At 41.5% G+C, this 22,208-nt stretch overlaps 1 protein-coding gene across 5 annotated transcripts in view; it reads left to right on the top strand.

Annotated features, from left to right (window-relative positions):
- The first annotated feature begins 2,771 nt into the window (after window positions 1-2,771).
- Window positions 2,772-22,208, top strand: part of GRM1 (glutamate metabotropic receptor 1) — a 182,555-nt gene continuing 163,118 nt past the window's right edge. For 2 of the 5 annotated variants that reach the window (XM_014268598.3, XM_014268600.3), the window contains exons 1-2: window positions 2,772-3,175; window positions 4,637-5,534. In XM_014268598.3, coding sequence (XP_014124073.1) covers window positions 4,772-5,534 — 763 coding nt within the window. In that variant the 5' untranslated portion in view covers window positions 2,772-3,175; window positions 4,637-4,771. Of the gene's footprint in view, window positions 3,176-3,230; window positions 3,429-4,636; window positions 5,535-22,208 lie in introns of those variants that run through there. The other 3 variants (XM_014268599.3, XM_005489183.4, XM_074537582.1) reach the window with 3 other exon arrangements.

Below are 22,208 nucleotides of genomic sequence, written 5' to 3'. Positions count from 1 at the left end.
TTGTGCATTTCTAAGTATTTCAGAAGTGAGTCCTAAATTTCATGGGTTAATCCTATTTAATTTTAATGAATCTACTAGTACAGGAACAGCTGAGCAATCAGACCTTTTCAAAGCTCCATATATACAGACATCGATCCATTTATGTTCATTTCTTAGCTGTTGCAGCAGATAAGTGTAAGCAATCAAAACTTAAAAATGCTGTTGCTTTATTTCTTACAGATAGGGCAACTTGAAAGGCTAAATACAAGAAAGGAGGTAAAAACCAGTGCTGTAGCTGGCACATGTTTTAAACAAAAACCTATGAGAAATATTTACTTCGCTAAGAGAAAAGGAGAAAATTCAAAAAATAATGAATATTTTAGTAAGATTAAATCCCTGTTTTATCTGAACAAGCCTGCTAGATGATTGTTCCAAATCTTTGGTCACAAGCAAGCAATTCAGTATCTACAGCAGTGGGCTACCTATGCATGTTTTGCATGCACACTGTATATAGCAGGTGACATTTCTAAATCATGAAAAGAAAGCAGCTAAGTGAGCAGAATAAAAAGGACTGGAGACAATTTATCAGATAGCTGATATATATATGTTTCAATTTATTTCAGACAGAAACACATGAGCTTTCTGCTTGTTTCCAAGGCAGAATAAAATTGTATAACTTTAGCATCATTGATCCTTGCAGAATAGCTTTAAATCTCCCCAATAATTTAGTTGGAGAGTCTGTACAGCTAGACAGTCAATCTGGCTTGTTTCTCTTGGTAGGAAGTAGAGGAGGGAGTAGCCATGTTAGGGAAACCAAAAGTGGGATTTAAACAAACCAGGATTCAGCCATTGCTACTCCAAACAAACCTCCTTTCAAACCACTTTCTACAATATACTGGCCTTTCTCATCAGAGCTGTACAGAACTTTTCCAGTAGAAAATTTTCTGTTAAAAGAGATAATTCTGATGAAATAGGAGTAGAAAAAAAAATTTTTTTTTGGAAGAAATACTGGAACATCCATTTTATGTTAATGATTGATTTTATCTGAAGTAAGAAACTGTTCTGCATTGTATAAAATGTTTAAAAAGAAAACAGAACAAAACACTTTGGATGCCATCAAAACAGAATATTTAAATCAACCTCCAAGTGATTTTTAAATTGTGTAACATGGGGACATGAAAATTATTCACTTGTCCTTCATTTCACAGAGAAAAAAATATTCAACAGCAGGCAATTTCCCTTGGAAAGGAATTGCTGCTTACAAGACAGCTCCAGCCTTGCTCTGGTTTTGTCCTGATTCCCTGCTTGATGGCAGCTCATATCTCTGCAAAAAATGCAGTCCCATGTAGTGCCTCAAGGATGGTTACCAGATGACAAAGGGACCATCTGTTCAGAAATTTGTGAAGGTGGTAGGACTGGGGATATGGGCTGTTTCTGAGGGGAGAAGTACTAGATCTGTGGTACACAGCAGGATCAGGAGGTGTAGGAGTCAGGGACAAAAGGCAATGGGATGACTCTTTGTGGGACAAAGACAGCAGTGCTACTGGTCACCCATGGCTGCTTCCCCGTGGGCAAAACCTTTGCTTTCCCCATTAGGGAGGGGGAGATCAAAGCCACTGCAATTCCAGAGCTGTCTTTCCCTGGCCTTTCCTAAAAATATCCCAGATGTCTTCACATGAGCCCCAGACTTCTGCCCATTTCCACCTACTCCACCTGCTGCTGCAGGGGTGGGAGAGGCAGCGTTTGCAGCCATGGCTGGGCACCAGGACCCAGTGACCTGCTTTCCAGTCTCAGCAAAACTCAGACCATCACTGAGGGAAAGCAGCTCTGTGTGACAGCTCTGCACAAGCCTCAGCATAAAGATCTGCTGTCTTTCTGAGTGCCAAGTTACCGGGGATGAGGGCTACAGGGTGCTGTGTGTCAGGAAGAGCCAGTGGGAGCATTTGCAAATGCTTCCCTTGCCAAAGCCAGAGAAGAAACCCAAAACTTAACCATTGGAATAATTTGCTGGCGTGCTGCAGGCTCGTTGTGTCAAGGGCAGAAACTAAAATTTAATCATTAAAACACGGGTGAAGGGGAATTTGTTTCCCCTTTTGTGCACATCTGAATGTCTCTCCAGATCTGGCCCTGGCAGAACTGCCCTGGGCTGGCCCTGGGGAAGCTCCATGCCCACAGGCAGGGGACAGGCAGCCCTTCTGACCCTGATCCTTGGGAAACATTACCTGCAGGGAAAGAGAGCATCAGCAACCCCCTGGGCTGGCTCCTCCACAATAAACACAGCTCGTGGATAAACACAGTGCAGACAAATAGCTAGCTGTGTGACAATAAAATCAGCTCAGATATTGACACAAGGAGAAGACACCCCTGAGGCAGCACTCACTGCAAACCCATCTCTGAATGAGCAATAGTTAAATGTTTGTCCTTGCCTCTTTCTTTCAAAAGTAGGGCAAATATCTATAGAGTTCCCAGCGGGGAGGTAATCTAACTTTAACTTTCATACAGTCAAGTAAAACACCCGAGACCTGTGTTAGGGATGCAAGCAGGTCGTCTGAATTATGATTATTCAATCTGGTATTATTTTAATCTGGCATGCCTCTCACGTGCTTCATTTAGGTTCATCTTGACCTGAAAACTGCAATTTCAATGCCTTTTATGCCTCTATCTTTACAGGTGATTTACCTTGTTGCAGTGTATTTTTTCTGTTTTGATTTTTTTCCCCCAAATATAAATACTTATTTAAATAGCCAAGCCCTGCCCGTGAGTCCGAACGGCACATTTCATTGTCTCAGGTCTCCCGAGCGTGGTCTGGGTCCCCTTCTAGCAGCAGCCTCTTGCTTTAACTCTCGCTCTTGCTAATTGAGGCAGGGAGATAATGAACTAAGAGCCACGGGAGGTGAGAGCCAACGCCTCCCCTGCAGCCGCAGCGTGCTCCGGGTGATGTTTCCTTACTCGTTTACAAGACAATAGCCGAAAAAAATTAAGGAGGGGGAGAAAATGACTGAACCTTCTGTATGAGATAATGGATGAGCCCGGGATGACCTGTTTTTTTCCTTGCGGTGGAGCGGTGCTGAAGACAGAGGGCACCCGCGCCCAGCCCACAGCCGTCGCCCCGCCGCCAGCGCGCCAGCTCTGGGCGGCCGGAGAGCCGCCAATGCCCGCTCCCGGCAGGCAGGGAGCCGCTGCCTCGCCCGGCCAGGTACGTCTGGGGCTGCCCCTCGGAGCGGAGCGTGGGGCTCAGCCGCGGGGCAGGCGGGGCGGGCGGATGGCCCCGGGGCTGCGGGGCTCCGGGCGGCTCCGCTCCGGACCCGCAGCAGGACGGCGGCTCCCCCGGAGCGTCGCCTTCCTCGGCACCGTCCCCAGCGCCCGCGCCGCTCGGCGGACACGCAGCCCTACCAGCCCCGGCACCGCTGGCCCCGGCGGGGAGGGACGGAGCGGCGGCGGCGCGGGCGGTGCGTGCCGCGGCGGGCTCCGGGCGCCGGGAGCGGTGTGCGGGTGTGCGAGTGTGAGTGTGTGTGCGAGCAGTGCGTGTGTGTGTGCCAGCCACCGTGCGTGAGCATCCGGGCACAGCGCGGCAGCCGCGCCTGGCGGGGGGCAGAAGTTTTGGGGAAGCGCCCCGCAGTGCTGGCGGGCGGCCGAGCCGGCGGTGGGGGCCCGGGACAGCGGGACACTGGGACACTGGAGCGCCGGGCCAGCGGGGTGTCGGGACAGCCACACAGGAGGCTGCGGGCAGGGGACGCCGGGACAGGGAGGCGGCGGACGGGGGTGCGGCGGCGCTGCGGCTGCCCCGGCTGCGGGCGCTGTCTCGGGTGCTGACGGCTCCGCGAGCAACAGGGACGCGGCCTGGCCCCGCTCCCGGGCGGCGGCGGTGGCCGTGGGGGCATCTGCCCTCCCAGCACGGCCAAGCCCTGTCGCCGCGCTCGCCGCCGCTCCCCGCCCGGAGCCTCTCTGTGCGGCAGGCGTGCTGGTAAGGCACATCGGGGCTTTGCCCGCGGTTGCCTCAGTAACTAATATGTATTTTCCCCTACCTTCATGTGTGTGCCCCTGACTGAATTACAGTTTTTGCCCCCTACACACGGAAAAGTTAATCTAAACTGTAGAGTGCTTTTTTTCTTCCTCTCTTCCCTGACCTTTAAATGACATTTCCCGTGGCTGGCAGGGCAGACCACTCGCTTTCTCTTTTTGCTCACGTTATGGATGGAGAAAGGAAATGTCTAAACTGCTAAAGATGCCTTCAGGTAATCAGAATGCAAAGAAAGGAGCGCTTGTCACTCTGCTTTCAGGACTGGGGCCGCTGGGGCCGGGCTAGGGCTCTTCTCCGACGAGCTGCCTACCCACAGAAACTTTTAAAACTTCCCGGGGGCAGAGGGGGTGTGTGTGCTGGCTGGAGACGTGGGAAGTAGCTGCCTTGGCTTGAAATGCAGGCGGAAAAAGGATTGTAGAAACTCAGCATATGTGAGTATGCATGATTGCATATCAAGGCAAAAAGTACACGATTTAATCCCTCTTGAAACTTCTTGTTGAGCGTCTTAGTGGAGCACATTGCCCTGGGCTTTTGAGAAAGCAGACATCTCTAACTGTGCAGGGTCGCTTTGTCGAGCTCAGGTTTGACATCAATTTCCTGGTTAGCCTGTTTTATCCCCTCTTTCTATGCCACCAGGTTAAAAGTCACTAGGATGACGGCTGTCTTGGCACCTTCAAGAGTGATGCTGTGAGGCTTTGCTGTGATGGTATTTGGAGCAACCTGGCCGTCGTCAGGGAGAAGCAGATGCCATTTCCTACATGTCCTTAAACCATGTGCAGGCAAGGGGAGCCCATGAAATTTGTAACCTGGGTCTGGATGACATCGTGCAACAAAATGATTGGTGTGCTGCTGGTCTTTTTCCCTGCTCTGCTGCTGGAGATGGACGTGCTGCCCAGGAGTGGGGGTTGGAGGGTTCTTCTCTCTGCAGCCTCCTCACAGCGGTCGGTGGCTCGGATGGACGGGGATGTCATCATTGGGGCCCTCTTCTCTGTCCATCACCAGCCACCAGCCGAGAAAGTGCCCGAGAGGAAGTGTGGGGAAATCCGGGAGCAATACGGCATCCAGAGAGTCGAAGCCATGTTTCACACTTTGGATAAAATTAACGCAGACCCGGTCCTGCTACCTAACATCACCCTGGGCAGCGAGATCCGAGACTCCTGCTGGCACTCCTCCGTGGCCCTGGAGCAGAGCATTGAGTTCATTCGGGACTCTCTCATCTCCATCAGGGATGACAGGGATGGAGGCACCCGCTGCATTTCCGACTCGCAGACCCAGCCCCAGGCCAGAGTGAAAAAGCCCATCGCGGGGGTCATCGGCCCCGGCTCCAGCTCAGTCGCTATCCAAGTCCAAAATCTGCTCCAGCTCTTCGACATCCCCCAGATCGCCTACTCTGCCACCAGCATCGACCTGAGCGACAAAACGCTGTACAAGTACTTCCTCAGGGTGGTCCCCTCCGACACGCTGCAGGCCAGGGCCATGCTTGACATCGTCAAGCGCTACAACTGGACCTACGTCTCGGCCGTGCACACGGAAGGTGGGTATGGGGCATCCCCCGCCTTCCCTCTCCGCAAGGACGCGCCCGTGCCGGGTCACCCTCTGGGACCGGCCCGGGCTGCGGCTCCTTCCCGGGGCAGCGCCGGCCCTGCCATCCGCGGCACCGTGCGGCCAGCGGGGAGGAGCGGGAGGGGTGCGGGGCTGCGTTCGGGGGGCGGAGGGGTCCCCCCGGGAGCGGGGCTCGGCCGCGCAGGGAAGTCCCCCCGGCGCTGTCCCTGCTCGCACACAGGGTGGTTGGCGTGTTTGTAAATAAAAGTTAACAGATGGGAGCGGCTGCATGCGGGGTGGGCAGCCTCGCCCCTCCGGCCGTGGGGCTGATGCGCTCGCTCGCTACCATCGCCGGGAGTTTGACAAAACGGGATGAGGGCTCGGCAGGGACTCCGAGGTGACTAATCCTGACTCCCCGGGATTAGCTGCTGGCTTTGCTGAGTGTAAATTGATTTCCTGGCTCTGCGAATAGTGAGGAAAGAAACCTGAAAATCCCTCCCCTGGCCAGGTTGTCCCTGCACAGCCAGGTGCCGTGGGAAAGGGCAGGCAGAGGCTCATGCATCTTTTCTGCGGCTTGAGCAATAGTCAAAGCTATCGCTCTGAACAATCTGTTCATAGTCAACAGGTCTTCTTAATTTTAAATATCAAAAGAAAAATAGCGATAATAGCAGTTTCTTAAAGAGGAGACATTGGTTAATAACCAGGCTAGGTGGACCAACATAAATTGCAGCAGTAATTGCATTTGATAGAAAATAAACTTGTGATATATTATTGTGATATTTCTGTAGTCCAGCTGTGGTCCTCAAAATGGGATTTTTAAGTATAAAATTGCAAATCTGCCCACATTATTGCTATAGCTTTGCAACTATTCTGTTTATCTGAGTGTATCTCCTGCATGGATTTGATTTTTATGATTCCCTGTGCTTACTGAGCTGACTCCACACCTTTCATTCTCACAGAGATGACTAAATAAAATGAGGTAAGAACATATATTGTGACCAAAAGAAAAAAAAAAAAAGAAAAGGAATCTCCAGGAAGGGTTACATATTTACAACATTTAGAAGGGAACTGGATTGATCTGGACACAAAACCAGAAAATGCTGCAGTTTGAGGGGGCTGGGGCACAAGTGAGAGTATGAAGCAATGACCTGACATTTGCAGTTCATTTATGCCTTGTTCAGATGAGAAAATGAGCTGCTAGCAAGACTCCAACACAAGCTATTAAGATTTTCTATTGTTGACAGATATGATTAGATCCTGCGGAAGGCCAGCATGACAAATAAACATGAAAGGGGTAAATTCTTTGTTGATCTAAACAGCCATCTCTCCCTTCAAGGCACTCTGGGGTGCTCTCCTAACTCACTGTGCCTGAAGAGTTACCTCAAGGGACTGGCTGCATCTCTGTCCCACTCCTGCTAACATTAGTGGACCTCATCTCTTTTGGAACAGACAACACCCTCAGAAGGTTCATTTTAAAAAAAGATCATTATAAGCAGCAATTTCAGTCATTGATTGTGAGAAATTTTAATTTGATACCTATTTTTATAATGTTACTGACTGATGAAAAATAATTGTTGCAAGGTATTTTTAGACTTCTGAAGTGATACTTTTGAAAATAGGGGTAGCCCACAGGGCAGCACTTCTCTTAGGAAAGGTCACGACAATTTCACAGATCATGCAGCTTGAGATTCAGATTTGCTTTTTTGTTATTAGTCTGCATCTGCCATTAATTTATTGTTAAATTAAAGCAAAAAATGTCACTGAAATTATGTAACAAGCTTTAACTTCACATTTCTTTCCAGACAGACAAGTTATTTACCCTACCCAATTGCTGTTGGGTAGATTCCAAAGACTTTTTTTCCTTCTATTTAAAGTGAAGTTAGTATTCATGAAAATTGGTGTAAATGGTTGCATTTTTGTTGTTTCAAATCCCCTACATTCACTGTATTGTTAAAAGTGAAATCATTCTTCAAACACAACACAAAGCCACTCTGAATAATAGTCTGAGCAGAGCTGCTCCATCCATGCTATGTTTGGAAATAGGGGGATAAAGTGTAGTCAGAAACATTCCTCCTCCACAATTACTCATAGGCCTCTACACAGTCTTTATGGTGGGCTGCAAAATGTGCTGGGAGGAATTCTGGGGTATCACTGGTTGGAGAATCTCTTCAGCAGAGGCTCTGAGGAAAGGGCATGTTTCTAGCAAATGCACAGGTTGTGATATTGTGAAGAAGTTAATTGCTTTCCCTTCCAAGATCCAGTTTGGCCCCCTATCCAGGTCAGGAATGATGCTTTCTTCCTACCTGACCTCTGGTTCTCGTGGGACTGGACAACGTTTAGCTCTTGTGGGCGCCCAGCCACAAGGGGATGCAGTGAGACCACTGAGCTGACTGACTGTGCCAGCAAGGCACACTGCTCAGTCCTCACTGACCAGGGCAGGGTCATGGAAACTGCCCAGGCACATGAGCCCTTTCCCAGCCTGAGCCATCCAGCTCCTCTGCTTACCCCTTCCCCTGCTCCTGCAGCCTACCTGAAGCTGGCTGCATGCCCAAACCAATTCCTGGGTACACCATTATAGCTTTAATGATAATCAGAAATAAATAGCACACAATTTGTTGCCCAAGTTTCTTTACGTGAAACCTGTACATGCCATAAGAATGAACATAGGGAGGTCATCCATATAGGAGGATGTCTTTAAGTAGTTTGCATTTGACATGGAAATTTATCCTTCATGTGCCAAAATGATAATTAATTAATGCTGATGACTTTTAACTACACTCAGTCTCCACACTCTGGCAGGTGGAGAAGCTGCAGGGAGATGTGCCAGACCTGTCGGGGTTTTTTTACACAGTCGTTTATTGAGAAGGATAACCATTATCTGGGTAAAAAGTTCTTAGTCAATAAAATCTGTTTTCAAAGGTCCACATAATACGTTGCTCCTTTTAGATTAAAATTTACATATAAAACTCCACATTAAAGAATAAAGGGGTTTAGTTATTTTATTATGTATCTCAAGCATAGTGGCCCATCATGTGAGTCAGTTTTTTCCCAGAGCGGGCAGCAGTCATTAAATGCTGCAACAAATCTTTGCATTTGTCAGTGTAAGGCTGTATGACCATATAGTAGTCGCAAAGCATTTTCAAGACTAATTTTTTTTTTAAGTTTTCTTAAAAGATAATTCAATATTGGAGTTCTTGGCATGTCTGCATCTCAAATTTTAGGCTTGAAAATCATTCTTATCTTGAAATGCACCTAAGTGGATGCTTAACTTTGAGCCCAAGCTTCCTATGGAAATCAAAGGCATCAAAAAGCACATTGGTTAAAATTGGGCACAATCCTTAGAGTGATAAGGGCAGAAGGAGTGACACTTGCCAAGAGTAACTTTCCAAGTGAGATACTCTGGTCTTTAGCAAGATAACCTTAGAGTCAGGGGTTCTCAACTTAGACCAGGAAGCTACTGGTGCTTTGGTAGCACTGTGAAGAATTACAGGGGACACTTTCTTCCTTTCCTGGGGAAGAGCCCCCAGATTGCCCCCAGAACAAGGCAAGAGATAGCGAGCACCACTGCTGTGCTACTTCCATGCTGAAGGCAGAGAAAATTAATTTCTGGGGTTGCCATAAGAAAATTCAGTGGTTATGAGATGGCCGTAGGTTAAACTGACTTCCAAAACCCACAGGACAACTGCACCCTGGCTAGTGATCAGCATGAAGTCTCCAGCAAATCCCTCACTTTTCCTGTTCCTCTTGTGCAGGGAGCAGGAGAGATGGTTGTCTAAGTAGTCCTTTTATCACCTCATCTTCCAAGTACCCCACTTCTGAATAAGCTAATAGAAATACTTAGTGCCTGTCCCTGGATTCCATTTCAATCATTGCCTACCTGTTAGCCTTATAAAATGTATGTGAGCATTCATTTGAATGCTGTTAGCAATTTATGGACCATGCTTAATTGTACAAATACTCCTTTATAAACAGGATTTCCATTCCAACAGATTAACATGCAGACTTTGCAGAAGCAACTTTGGAAATGGAGTGATTAAGATAATTGCACAAAATTTGGACTGTTTAGAAATTAATTTTAGAGAACAGTGAGATGTTTCTGGTCTTGATTAAATTTTGTCAGATTTGTATTGCCAGGCAGTTCCTTTTTCTTGAGTATAAGACTTAAAATGAGCTATGATGAAGCAGATGGCACAATTATAAAGATTTTCAGATCAAAGTAGATGGTAAGTATATTATCTTCACAATGATTTTTGATAACCTTTCTTCTGCACACTACCCATTGTACAGGAAAATCATAAACGTGGTTATATGTGTTGGAAAGAGGATGGAAAGGAGAGAGTCCTGCACTTTATTGCAAATTTCACAAGAAAATTATGAATTTTCACAAGTTCATTCAGTAGAACCTACTAAAGTAGCTTTAGATATGGTGGAAGATAACACTTCTGTTTAAAGATAAGTGGGTCTATATTAAACAAATAGCTCAAAGGAATGATTTTCATAAAATTGTGTTTAATTTCTCGAAGGTGTTTCTGACAATGTTTTATTATTAATTCTATGGTGTCACTCAGTGATAAATACTTTCTGATAAAATTACTGTCAGGCAACAGAATAAGGAATTCTAGTTCAAATGTTTGGAATTCTAGAGAGTGCAAATATTTCTATAGATACCAAAAATTATAGAAATGCTCTAATAGGTGAAGCTCATGTAGTGGTATGAATTGTGCTGAGATGTGTGTTCATAAATGCAGCTTTCAATCTAAGTTTTTTTTATGTTTAACTTGTTTTACTAATCATCTTCAGAGGCTTTATGACACGAAAAAAATGAAAGGCATATATCCCAAGGAAAACAGAAATTAGTTTCTAAACAAGTATCCCTATCTTGGATAGATCCCATTAATTGTATTAAATAGAAGGTGCTGGGAGAATAATTTTCATAGATTAATATTGGAAAAATTATGGTTGGTGACAAACACCATAGAGATCAAGAGAAATTCCTTCTTGAAAATATATTGCTTTGCATTACTCCTAAATTCACAAATAGTATAGCTTTTCAACTGCACAACTGGCAGCTGCATGAGTTATGTCAGCTCAAAAGGTTCATCGAACTCCTGTGCCTGCCTTCTCAGCAATACTGCTAGAGTTCATATTTATCAGTCAGCACAATGTGTTCATTTGTGCTTTATTTTTTTCTACATTATGTCCTTGCTATCAGATTTTTATGTCCTACAATCCTTGTTAACTCCTGCAGGTTTCTTGTCTCACTGAAGACTTTTAAAAATGTTAAATGACCTTAGCTTTCTCAAAAAGCTATGTCCAAATGCCTCTAAAATATACCTTCGAAACTAAAGTTCATAACATGGAGGTGCTTGCACTGAGGTTTCTTAGACAGAAAAACAAAAAGCTAAAAATATGGAGTAAAGTGGAGTAAAATATTATAACTAAAGCAGTGTCACCCTCTGAGAAGGATTCTTTAGGGGCCTGATACATCAGTGAGCTGGTAACAGTAGTGAGAGACCAGAAGCATTGCACCTGCCACATGCAGCCCAGAAAAATGCTGAGCAAAGTCATTACTAACTGGGGCTCCGTGACCCATGCGAAGCAACACAGGGATTTCACTTTATCTTCTGGGTGGCAGAAGTGCTTGCTGCATAAACCACTGTCGCAGATGGCAGTAATTAACATGTGTGCCCGTAGTCTGAGCTGGAGGGCCAGGAATCCGTGGGACATGATTGCACCTGAAATAACTGTCCTTTCACCCATGGGTATCTAAGGAATACTGAGGGTTATCACCAGGGGTGGTTGGAGAGAGGCGTGCAAGGCACAAATGCCATCCAGCGGGTAACCAGCTCAGGTTAGCAGTCTAATTTTTCAATAGTGTTTTCTCAAATACTATTATTACTATTATTGCTATTAATATACATATTAAAGAACAATTTCTAAATCTGGTTTGCCAGCAGAAAGTTGGCTGTTGAGAGAGAGGCTGAATGTGAAAAGGAGCAAGAGCAAGACAGAACGTTTCTCCACAGTTCCAGTCTGTAGCAAGTTCCCAAGTCCTAGGGCTACCAGCCACCCATGAACGTTTCCTTTAGGAGTTTGCCCAATCCCATTTTGTATCATTTACACTTTGGTCTCTAGACTAGAATGGTTAAGGTTGGAACAGACCACTGGAGGTCATCTAATCCAGCCTCCCTGCTCAAGTAGGGTCCACTAAAGCATGTTACTCGGGATTTTGTCCAGATGGCTTTTATTTATATATCTCCTGAGGAGGAGATGCCACAATCTTTCTGGTCAGCCTGTTCCAGTGCTCAGTAACATTCCCAGTAAAGAAGTTCTCCCTCAATCTTATAAATTAATTGTATCTTGTGTGAAGAAATGCTTCCTTAAAACTATTCTTTGATAACTGCATTACCTTCAGAAGTTCATACAAAAGTATTCATCATTTGTTAATCCTGATCATTATTCTGTACTTCTAATTCCAGTATGAAATGTGGGCAAGCAAAGCTACATTCAGTATTCAGGGTGAGGGTACAGCATGGTTAAACTCCCTCATGAGGTAACGATTTTAGTATTGCTCTCAGACCTTTCCTGATAAACTTACAGTTGTCCCTTACTTTTTTAATTATCACCATGTACTGAATGAATGTTGTCACAAAATACCTTAAAATTACCACAAAATCTTCCTCGTAAATGGTAAGGTTTATTTCAGAGGCTGTTATACACAGGGTTATCCTTGTGTGTTACCCTTACTTTATTAACACAAATTGTATTTCCTACACTTTGGTTCCTATCTGTTAACCAATTAGTAATCCAGGACCTTCTGTTGTATCCTGTATTACCTCTATTTCTGTCAGAGACTTTAATAAGAGATCTCATCAAAAGATTTCTTAAATCCTAAGTACTCTTAGTGTAGTATTACTCATACGATTACCTGCTCCAAAATGAAGGTATTTAGCTTCTGACATATGTGGGGGTTTTTCTGTAAAGTTATGTTAGTTTTTCCCTGTATGACATATTTATTTATTTGTACCTTAATGCTGTTTTGTCATTGTTCCTACCAATTAACTTTGTGAAGAGATATCTGAAGTTTGCAGAAATATCATGCCTGTTGTTCACTGGATTACTCTCTATGCCTCTCTACTCTCCATAAATTCAGTTAAAAATGAAAACTGATATGCGAAAATATAAAATTGCTTTTTCTACTTTACTGCTTGCTTTTGTGCTAAGGCCCCTGTAACTGGTATTAACATGCCCCAATAGAAAATTAGCTGGTATTGAAAATTTGTTGAAGTCCACCTTAGAATTGGATTTGTTCTCATATATGTTCTATTGACACTCAGAGTCAATGGATCATTTCTATCCTACATAAGGAATGACCATTGTGTGAGAACTGTCCTATCTGCCTTCACTGGCAGAGCAGACTGAGAGAATTAATTTAACTTTTCTGTTGTGGTTTTATCTTCCCTGAGTGCTCTCTTTATATAATTGGCTATCATTGAATCTCAGGCTAGTTTCCCATTTCTTGAATATTTGAAGAATGGTGGGTTATTAGATTCTATGCCTTTATGTCTCAGAATTGTTTCATCTTGCTTTTTTCTGGTTTCGTGTTTCAATTGTCAAGGTATACTCTGTTTTCTTTCCCTCATTAGGGCACAACCTAGACTTTTCAAAGTATTTGTTTTAATTTTATTTATTTGGTTTTGTTTGCTTTAGTAGCATTAGGAAATTTACTTTTTTGCTTTTTCATGCCAGCTTTTTAAATCCTTTTGGAACTTTGGCTCTGACTATTCCTGGCTAGTCATTATGTAATTTTTTAGTATTTCAGTCTTTTGGCTTCTCCTTTTAATGTCCTTGAAATTAGCTTTCTCATCTTGATATAATTTATTTTGCTTAGAATTAAACATTACTTTTACTGATTTTTTTATTTCACAGGCAGCTCTTTTTTGTCTTATCACTAAAGTGCAGTCACAATTGCAGACCACTTTTTGGATAGTTAAATCTTAACAATTTGTATATGGCTTAAGACTAAATCAAGAGTTGTTTCTTCCTTTGTGAGTTCAGTGAGCAAATGAGTAACACAAGAAACACATGAAAAATAAACCAATACATAGTATGTAAGATTTGCCTTCATTTTTCATTATCTCACCTACAGTCTGACACTGCTACCTACAGATCCGGAGTGTCTTAATAGCATTTTGTGATATGGGCATTGTGCATCACAAGATGTTTCCTCTTCTGCTGAGCCACTGCCTAAGTGGTGTGTGTCTATCAAAAACCACATATTTCATTTTACTGACAAGTCATATTGTTTGTTCTGTAGTATCACGGTCCTTTGTTCAAACAATTTTAATTCATCATCTCTCTTGAATATTTTTATAGACAAATGAATTTCTTAAAGGATATTTGAATAATATTAACAGCCATGAATGGTTTATAAACCCCTTGAAAGTGTGACAGTATTATTTTAAGCATGGGCATTTGGCAGTTCTGGTAGACAACGGAGAGAAGATCATGTCCTGTGCTGGTGCAGAGAGCAATAAGGCACCTATCAAATGCTCACTGAAGTTAATTGGTGGCCCTCTGTTGAGACCAGTGGATCCTGAATGGAGCTCAGCATGGCCATCAGATGTTGCCTTTTCAGGTTATTGAACTGACAATACTCAGAAAGCTGCAAAAATCTGCAGGGGTTGTGAATCCCACATCTAGGTGTATGCCATAGTTAATTGGGACTAGTGTAAGATTGTGTGAAAACAAAGCTGTGCTTGTTGGATTTGCATCGATATTAGAGGACATTCAGATACATAACTTTTTCCTCCCAACTTAGAAGGAGGCTGAATCTAGTTCTTCCCATTCAAGTTCCCCAGTGCATTTAACACTTGCTTCTCTTTAAAAAATGTTTGAGGAACAAGCCTTCATTTTCTTAAATGAAGTTGTTTAACCAGCAACGTTCATCCTTATTAATCTGTGGGTACAGATGTGTTTGCACAAGCTAGTAATTTCCCAGACATTTATTCAAACAAAACTCATCCTGGAAAACAGCAATAAGAACCAGACATGAATGTTGCTCAAATGACAACTATTGGGAATCTGAATAAGTGTTCATAAATACTCTCTTAAAGTATTTGGCCACGCTGCATTGAACATTGAATATCTTTTCCTAGGTGGAGTAGAATGTAAAAGATAAATTTGCAATTAATTGTCAGGAAGTGAGAAAACCTTTGAAGCTTGTTTATGAGCTTTTCTTACCCATGTGGTGTTGTGGAAAGGCTTCAACAAATGAAAATTTGACATGTAGAAGTTCATGCTGGGTATTGAAATTGGTGATCCTCCTCCTGAGAGTCTATTTCCCTAACTGCAAATTCCACATGAGTAGATCTCAGTCTCTTGCCAAAACAGCAAAAATGTGAAACTGAATATTGGTAGTACTATTAAGAAATGCTGTGTTACAAGCACTGGAGAACTGTAGGATTATTTGGAAAGTAAAATCCCACTCCTATTGAACTATTCATAATGGGTTACAGTGGCAGGCTGACAGCATTCTTTTGGAGGATGCCCTTATTTTCCAGGCCATATATCCTGGGAGGGTAAACCTATTCAGCATCGGATTAAAAACTCTACAGCTGTCAGCTATATGAAGCAAAGTGCTGAGCTGGGACAGCTGCTCCACTGGAACAAAAGTGTTGAAGATTTTGAGAAGGGAGAATGAGCCAGACAGGAGGCCTGACAGCAGCCCAGGCAGACTGGGTGTCACTTACTCCTTTCTTGTTCTCTTCCACCCTCAAGGCACTACAATTGTGGCTCTCAGGTGTCACTGCATTTCCAGTTAAATAGGCTTAACCTTCCTCTTTCAGGTGGATACCTGCACAATTCAAACCATTGTTTGTCCTCTGTCAAGTTAGACCAGGACACCAACATCTCAGTCTGGGCCTACTAAGTGACATAGTGCCAGTGTGTGTCACCTAGGGGCAGAATTCCTTCCATTCTCACATAGTGCCAACCTGGAAATGTCATTACAACAGGAAGGTTCTGCAGGAGTTCCTTATGAATTTGTCACCAAACTCAGAAAGAGATAAACAATACTCTATTAAACATATGCCCCTAACCATGAAGGACCAGTTGTGTCCTTCAGTGTTGGCATGCTGAAAAAGGCTAGGATAAGGATGTAGCAAAAGTGACATTGGGACACTAATGTGCAAAACTGATGCTCTGAAGTTGAGTGAGTCAACAAATATTGATTTCAATATATTACAGAGCAGCCAAAAATTGACTGTATTGAGTTATACCAAAAATCCAAACACAAAAGACAAATGAGCTATGCCAGACAGTTCTGGCTACCAAGAGAGCAATCCCCAGAATAATAGTAAGATGGTGATGCAGACTTCAGCTGACAAAAAACTGTAATTAAATTAAAACAAATCAGTGTGATGCTACGAAGAATAGCTCTTCTCAGCCGAACCTGATTTTATTCCCTGATGAAAATGCAAACTTGGTAGTTACAGATTGGAAGTGCAGATCAAGTATCTTAGATTTCTTTTCAGGCACTGAACTAGTCTTACAGAATATTTTCATTAAAAAAGCACTGGGCAATGTCAGAAAAACAGATGTCCCATAAATTTAAACTCAGCACACTGATCTCAGCAAGTCAAGGGTGACCATCAAGTGCAGCTTACACAGGAGAATTGTGTCCTTGAAAGAAGTCCTAATACACTTTATGATTATAGAGGAACTACGTATAAAAAAAGTCCCAACCCAAAAGCTAATGTCACCCTTGAGAAAGTGGGAACTTCACCTCAATCTAAGGATGATTACTTTTAATGTTGGTATTTGTTCAGTTCTGTTGTCAACTTTTAAAAATCAATATTAAAATATTGAAAAGAGGTAGGGATAAACCTCTGAGTGATTTGAGGGCTGGAAAAAAGTACTTAATAGCAGGAATCCAAACCAGATTAATCTGTCTGGTTTATCAAAATGAGATGCAGTTTTATGTGACAAAAATGCTTCTTTTCCCCTAAGCAAACAAAGCTCTGCATCCTAATGGTTAAATGCACTGATTGCTGGTAAGCCAACAAATTCCAATTAGAAAAAGACCAATGTTTTTATTTGTGCTGCTGATTAATCACTGAGATAAATGACTGAGGAAAGTTCAAACTTGTGATGTTGTCTAATCAAAATTAGCTGCAGATATTCCAGAACATTTTTATTTGAAACGCATGTCAATGGACACAGCACAGCTTGATCTGGAGCAAATGTATGGGCTGGAATTTGATAGGTAGTATGGACAGATAATAAGAGCAGACAATTCTTTTGTCATTAAATCTTTTTCATTTGTGAATAGTTTTAATTATGTAAGGAGGTGAGAAAAGAGTAGCTTAAAATTTTGTTTATTCAGCTGCCTAGGAACTGTATCCTAACAAAGTATCCCGGGCTGTGGATACTGATTGTAGAGGAAGAGAAACTCAGGACAAAATAATCCCATCAGTCAAATTCACTGTTTCAGTTTACATGCAGTATTTTAAGTCAGTGTTTGTTCTCTCATCAGCAGTTGGTGCCTGTAATGCATTTTGCCCTTAAACTACGGAGTCCCAGTTCCTACTGGTTTTCTTTGCTTGGGGGAAATTTCCATTTGCATGTGGAATTTATATTTCACTTATTCTCTTACTTGTGACACAGATGTTGGCCCCTGTGACTGAAGAAAACTGCAAGTTTTCTAAAAAGATGCAATGACATTTTCCAGAGGTCTCACCAATTATAATATTGCTTTGTACCTAAAATGATTTAATTTATGTGACAACCCATGCAAAGAAAATGAAAAAATTGAAAAACACTATGAAAGAAAGCTAGAACTTGATAGCTAGGTTAATTAACATTCTTACCCAGCAGTTTTCCTAGAAATTAATTCAGTGCTGCATTTCCAATTATCTGTTTAAATTTTAACAGATGTAATATGGACATCAATATTTTCTGGTTGTTTCAGATCCCAACCAACATGTTATGACACAATCCCTTCATGCAATGAACATCTTAATGTCCTTTTCCAAGGCAACTTAGAGTATAGCCACGTTTGTAAAATCCTTTGTTCTTGTCACATCTACTTCTGGCTTTTCTACTGAGTTCAAATATATGTGAAATAACACATTCCACCTTTGTCACAGATGTGTTGTTTTCTGTGAAGTGAGAAACAGGAATGCACTGGTACCATATCCAGAGTCACAGAGCTGCTTTTTGTAGTTCATATCCTGAGGACATATGAATAATAAAATTGTCTTCAAAGTTCTGGTAAAACATCTGTATTCAGAGCTGTGTTTGACTGTAATGAAGTCAGTAGGAGCTATTGACTGAAATTTAGCTGTGTTGATGCTGTGTGATGATCCTGTAAGGTGCAGAATGCTCTTGCTTGATCCCAAATGGCAAGTGAAGGCTCTCTTAACTTTATGCACTTGGATTATGGAGGATAAGAACAAACCACACACTTAGACAATACAGTTTCTGGGGGTAGATGGCATCAAAACAGTGCCCAGTGTCTCACAGGATGAGGCCAGGTGTGCTTATCTCACGGAGACAGATTTTCTACTGATAAAGCAGACATTTATAAGCCTTGTAAGGGACTCTGCAGTGGGTTAGTCTAGGGGGAATCCAAAGGGATTAGAACAGTGCATATCAAGGGATTATGAAAATTGATGAGTGGGTTAAATGAAGACAGGCTGCAACCCACTGGAGAAAAAAGGCAAGATTTTGGATGTGCTGTTTTGAAATTACAGTAAAAGCTAGTTGCTGCTGTCTTAATCTAAAGTGGAGTGCTGAAGTAAACTGATTAAGTTGGGTTTCTAATTTCTAATTATTTTCTAATTTTATGAATAGAAGATCAAGGTAATTAGGTAGCTAACTGAATGTTGAAACTTAATTGCATTTGCCCATGTAAAAGCTATGATTTATTTTTAAGTATTTTGTTTATTTTGCTTTAATTGCTCATTTGCTATACTGGATTACACTATGGTAAATGTCACCTGGCTTTTTTTCCTCTCTCTCTGTTCTAATGGATAATCTTAGAGTGCTAATTGGTATGTGCTTAAATTCTCAAGCTTAGGCAGCTCTTTTATCATAATACATGCAGGACAATAACACACAAAGCAGAAAAAGAAAGAAACTACTTCTGTGTCTCTGCCACACAAAGATTTCTGATGTAAAAGGCTTTTTTGGTGTTGCCAGGTTTCTTCTACTTCTACAAACTTAAACTCCCAAAGACGCTATGCTAAACTGTCTAGCCTCTAACAAATACTAATTTAAAATTTGGAACACACAATGCTTTGTGAAACAGAAATTAAAAAAAGATATAGATCATATTTAGAATAAGCCCTATCTGTGCTTCATTTCTTAGGAGGCAGGTTTCATTTTCAAACAGCAGCATGCAGAAGGTGACTGGAAGTGACCATGAAAGGGCACTGGGCTGCCTTGTTTCAGGGGGAAATTTGTTGATGTGATAGGGTTTTTGTTGAATCATTTGCTTTTGCTAAATCAGCACCTTAGAAATAGGAAAATATGCTACAGGAATCTTCTAATTGTCTCTGCCTCTGACTCCAGGTCTCATCATCCCATCCCATAATAATCATAGCCAGCACCTTTCTGTATGTTGTCTCCTAGTCTTTCCAAGGACTTCCTCTCCCAGGCTAGTATCTCAGAATCCGTATTGATATTTAGAACAATCTCTAAAAAGCTCAGTTGGCTTTTTATTGTTTTCAGATGGTAGTTCTGGAAAAGAACACAAGTACTGCAAAATCACTCATCTTCAGTGCTGCTCTTTTCATGTTTTTAACATAATCCACCAGACTTTTGTGGCTTGGAAAACAAGGCATAAGCACCTCTGAACCACACAGAATGTATAATCATGCCCTCAATCAATAGCAAGTGCATTTTCTTTAGACTGAAAAAATAAAATGCCTGAGCTGAGCTGAAAGCTTAGTTTTCAGACAGGCAAAGAATTGGAAAAAAAGCTTTGTAGTCATTACAATTAGATCATCATTGGGTTTTTTCCCTCTAGATTATTTTAATATAAGAATAACTTTCAATTTGATTTCATTGATGTTCACTGAAGATTTGCCACTGATTTGTTTAGGAAGAAGTTTGGTTTTAATTATTATACAAAATAATATAATATAATATAATATAATATAATATAATATAATATAATATAATATAATATAATATAATATAATATAATATAATATAATATAATATAATATAATATAATATAATATAATATATACTGTATATTATATATTATATATTATATATTATATATTATATATTATATATTATATATTATATATTATATATTATATATTATATATATATTATAATTTCAAGGCAAATATACATGCATATAAGCAAACTGTACATGTATATGAGAAAAGAGGGTTATAAAACACAGAACCTAAGGGGAAGCCTGTACATCTTACAAACAGAAACACAATTGCTTCAGTTTGCCTTATTTTTGTGTAGGAAGATTTCAGGGATATATTCTAAAAGTGTTAATCTCTAGAAAGAATTGCTCCATGGTAATGTAAATTTGAATTATAGTCTCAGGGAAACTTTATGCTGCTACTAATGATCTTTGTGGTGACAAAGTCCATTGTTACTTAGAATAAAGGGAAAAGGGTTTTCTCTATACTGTAGTCAGGAGCACCAATAGGCAAAAGCATACATTTTAATAAAAAGAGGGACAGGGTAGAGCACACCTGCAGGCACAGATGCTTTACCCTTAACTTCTGCAACTTTGATTTCACTCAGAGCATTTAAGTTCTGTAGATAGCAAGAAGTTGTGCTCACTGCCAATTAGGATAAGACCCAGTAGAAAGGAGAGATCTAAATATGTGTCACAGTTAAATGAAAAGAACACAACAAAACAAGAAATATTTTCTCTTAGCCTAACACACCTTGAAATGGTGATTGGTTGCACCTTGGCTTTGGAGATAAGTGATTCATTCATGCATTTATTATGGAAAAAGACAACTGAAATTATTTCAACATTAAGAAAATGTTTTATCCTGGGGCACTCTTAAGAGACAAGAAAGGACACATGATAGGAGTTCTTATTATAAATGTTATCTCACTGATCACACTAACTGAAGACGTTATGGATCAACCTTTCCCTGAGAAGAGGAGAAGACCATTTTTTGAAGCATTACTGTCAAGTGTGACACTGCTGTATTTTGCAAGGACTATTTATGTGCTCGTTATTCCCTGTGGGGGCAATAAGGAGCCAGCAGCCAGCCACCCACACAGCTGCTCACTCACTCACTCCCCACTCTGTACAGAGGGGACAAGGAGAGACAATGGGTAGAACAACAGCGAATCCAATTAGGTGCAAATCCAAAACATGGCCCGTACAGACTGCTTTGAGGAAAGTTCACTCCATTGCAGCCAGATCCAGTAGAATCCAGGTCAAGAAACACCTTATTCAGTGATTAAGCCACTCTCCTATGTGAAAGATGTATTTTCTTACTCTCTCAGGTTGAAATTGAAGCTATGTTGCCCATTTCTCTGATAAGTGCTCTAAAAGCAGAACTGCTTGATTTGAACTTTCACGTCTGCAGAGGCCTCATTGAGTTTGTAACATCACACTGAAACTTTCACAACTAATACCTTAGAGATAATGGCATTAACATTTCAAACCCTAGCCATGTAAGGACTTAGAAGTGTAAAGTTATTTAATCTTGATTTACAGCCTAGAGCACTCTTATGGACAATTCCTAAGTTGCATGCTTTGTGCTTAAGTAGCCTGGATACCTGTGTGACCAACTGTACTTATGAGATATAGGAATATATTACAGATAAATGGCATCTCATGCACTTCATTTGGAAAGTTTTTCCATTTTTAAGATGTTCCCAAGGGTTGTAGAAGTTGTGGTGTTATGAGAACTGTTTGGATAACTGTTTTGAAATAGGAGATATATTTTAGGAATACAGAGTATAGACAGAGGTCTAGCCTTAGTGCCACTTGAGCAGAAGTTTCACAAGACAAAATTCAACTTAAAAATCATACAACTCTCCAGACAATTTCTTGAAGGATGCCTTACATTGTATAATTGTATAAGTGCACTTAACTAATTTTGAAATCCAGCCTGGTAAGTTCCTTAATACCAATGGTTGTCTTGAAATGTTGTTCTAGAATATAATTCCTTCTACAATTAAAACCCACTGAATGTTTTACTTTTGCATGTTGCTTTGGAGTTTGTTTGTTTTTTCATTTGTTTTTGATCTGAGAAGGAGACTCTGTATAGCTCACTCAAAGTCACATCTTTCTGTCTTTCATGATCTTGATGGCTACTCTTTGAGATTTCACCATTTTTCCATTATCTTGAAATGCTGGATATCAGTGCAGAAGCAGTCACAATACTGTGAGTTAGAGGTAAGGTAGTATAATCTCTGTTACCACAGTACCACACTTACTTGCATAACTAAACCCCAATTCTGTTTTTTTTTAGCCACATCATTACCTTCACGGATTATCTGTTATAATTACCATGCCAGTAATTGCATCCCATGATGGACTCCAATATCCCTTAAGTGCAGAGTTCTTAGTTCTTGAAAGCTTAAATTTATGTGTGTATTTAACTGCATATTTCTTTGTCTATGTCCAGTTTCCTGACTAACCTAGATCAGACTGCATTGG

This window comes from Zonotrichia albicollis, chromosome 3, assembly GCF_047830755.1.
Source record: "Zonotrichia albicollis isolate bZonAlb1 chromosome 3, bZonAlb1.hap1, whole genome shotgun sequence".
Classification (NCBI taxonomy): Eukaryota; Metazoa; Chordata; class Aves; order Passeriformes; family Passerellidae; genus Zonotrichia; species Zonotrichia albicollis.
Note: the sequence above shows the minus strand (reverse complement) of the source record. Positions and strands in the feature narration are given on the sequence as shown.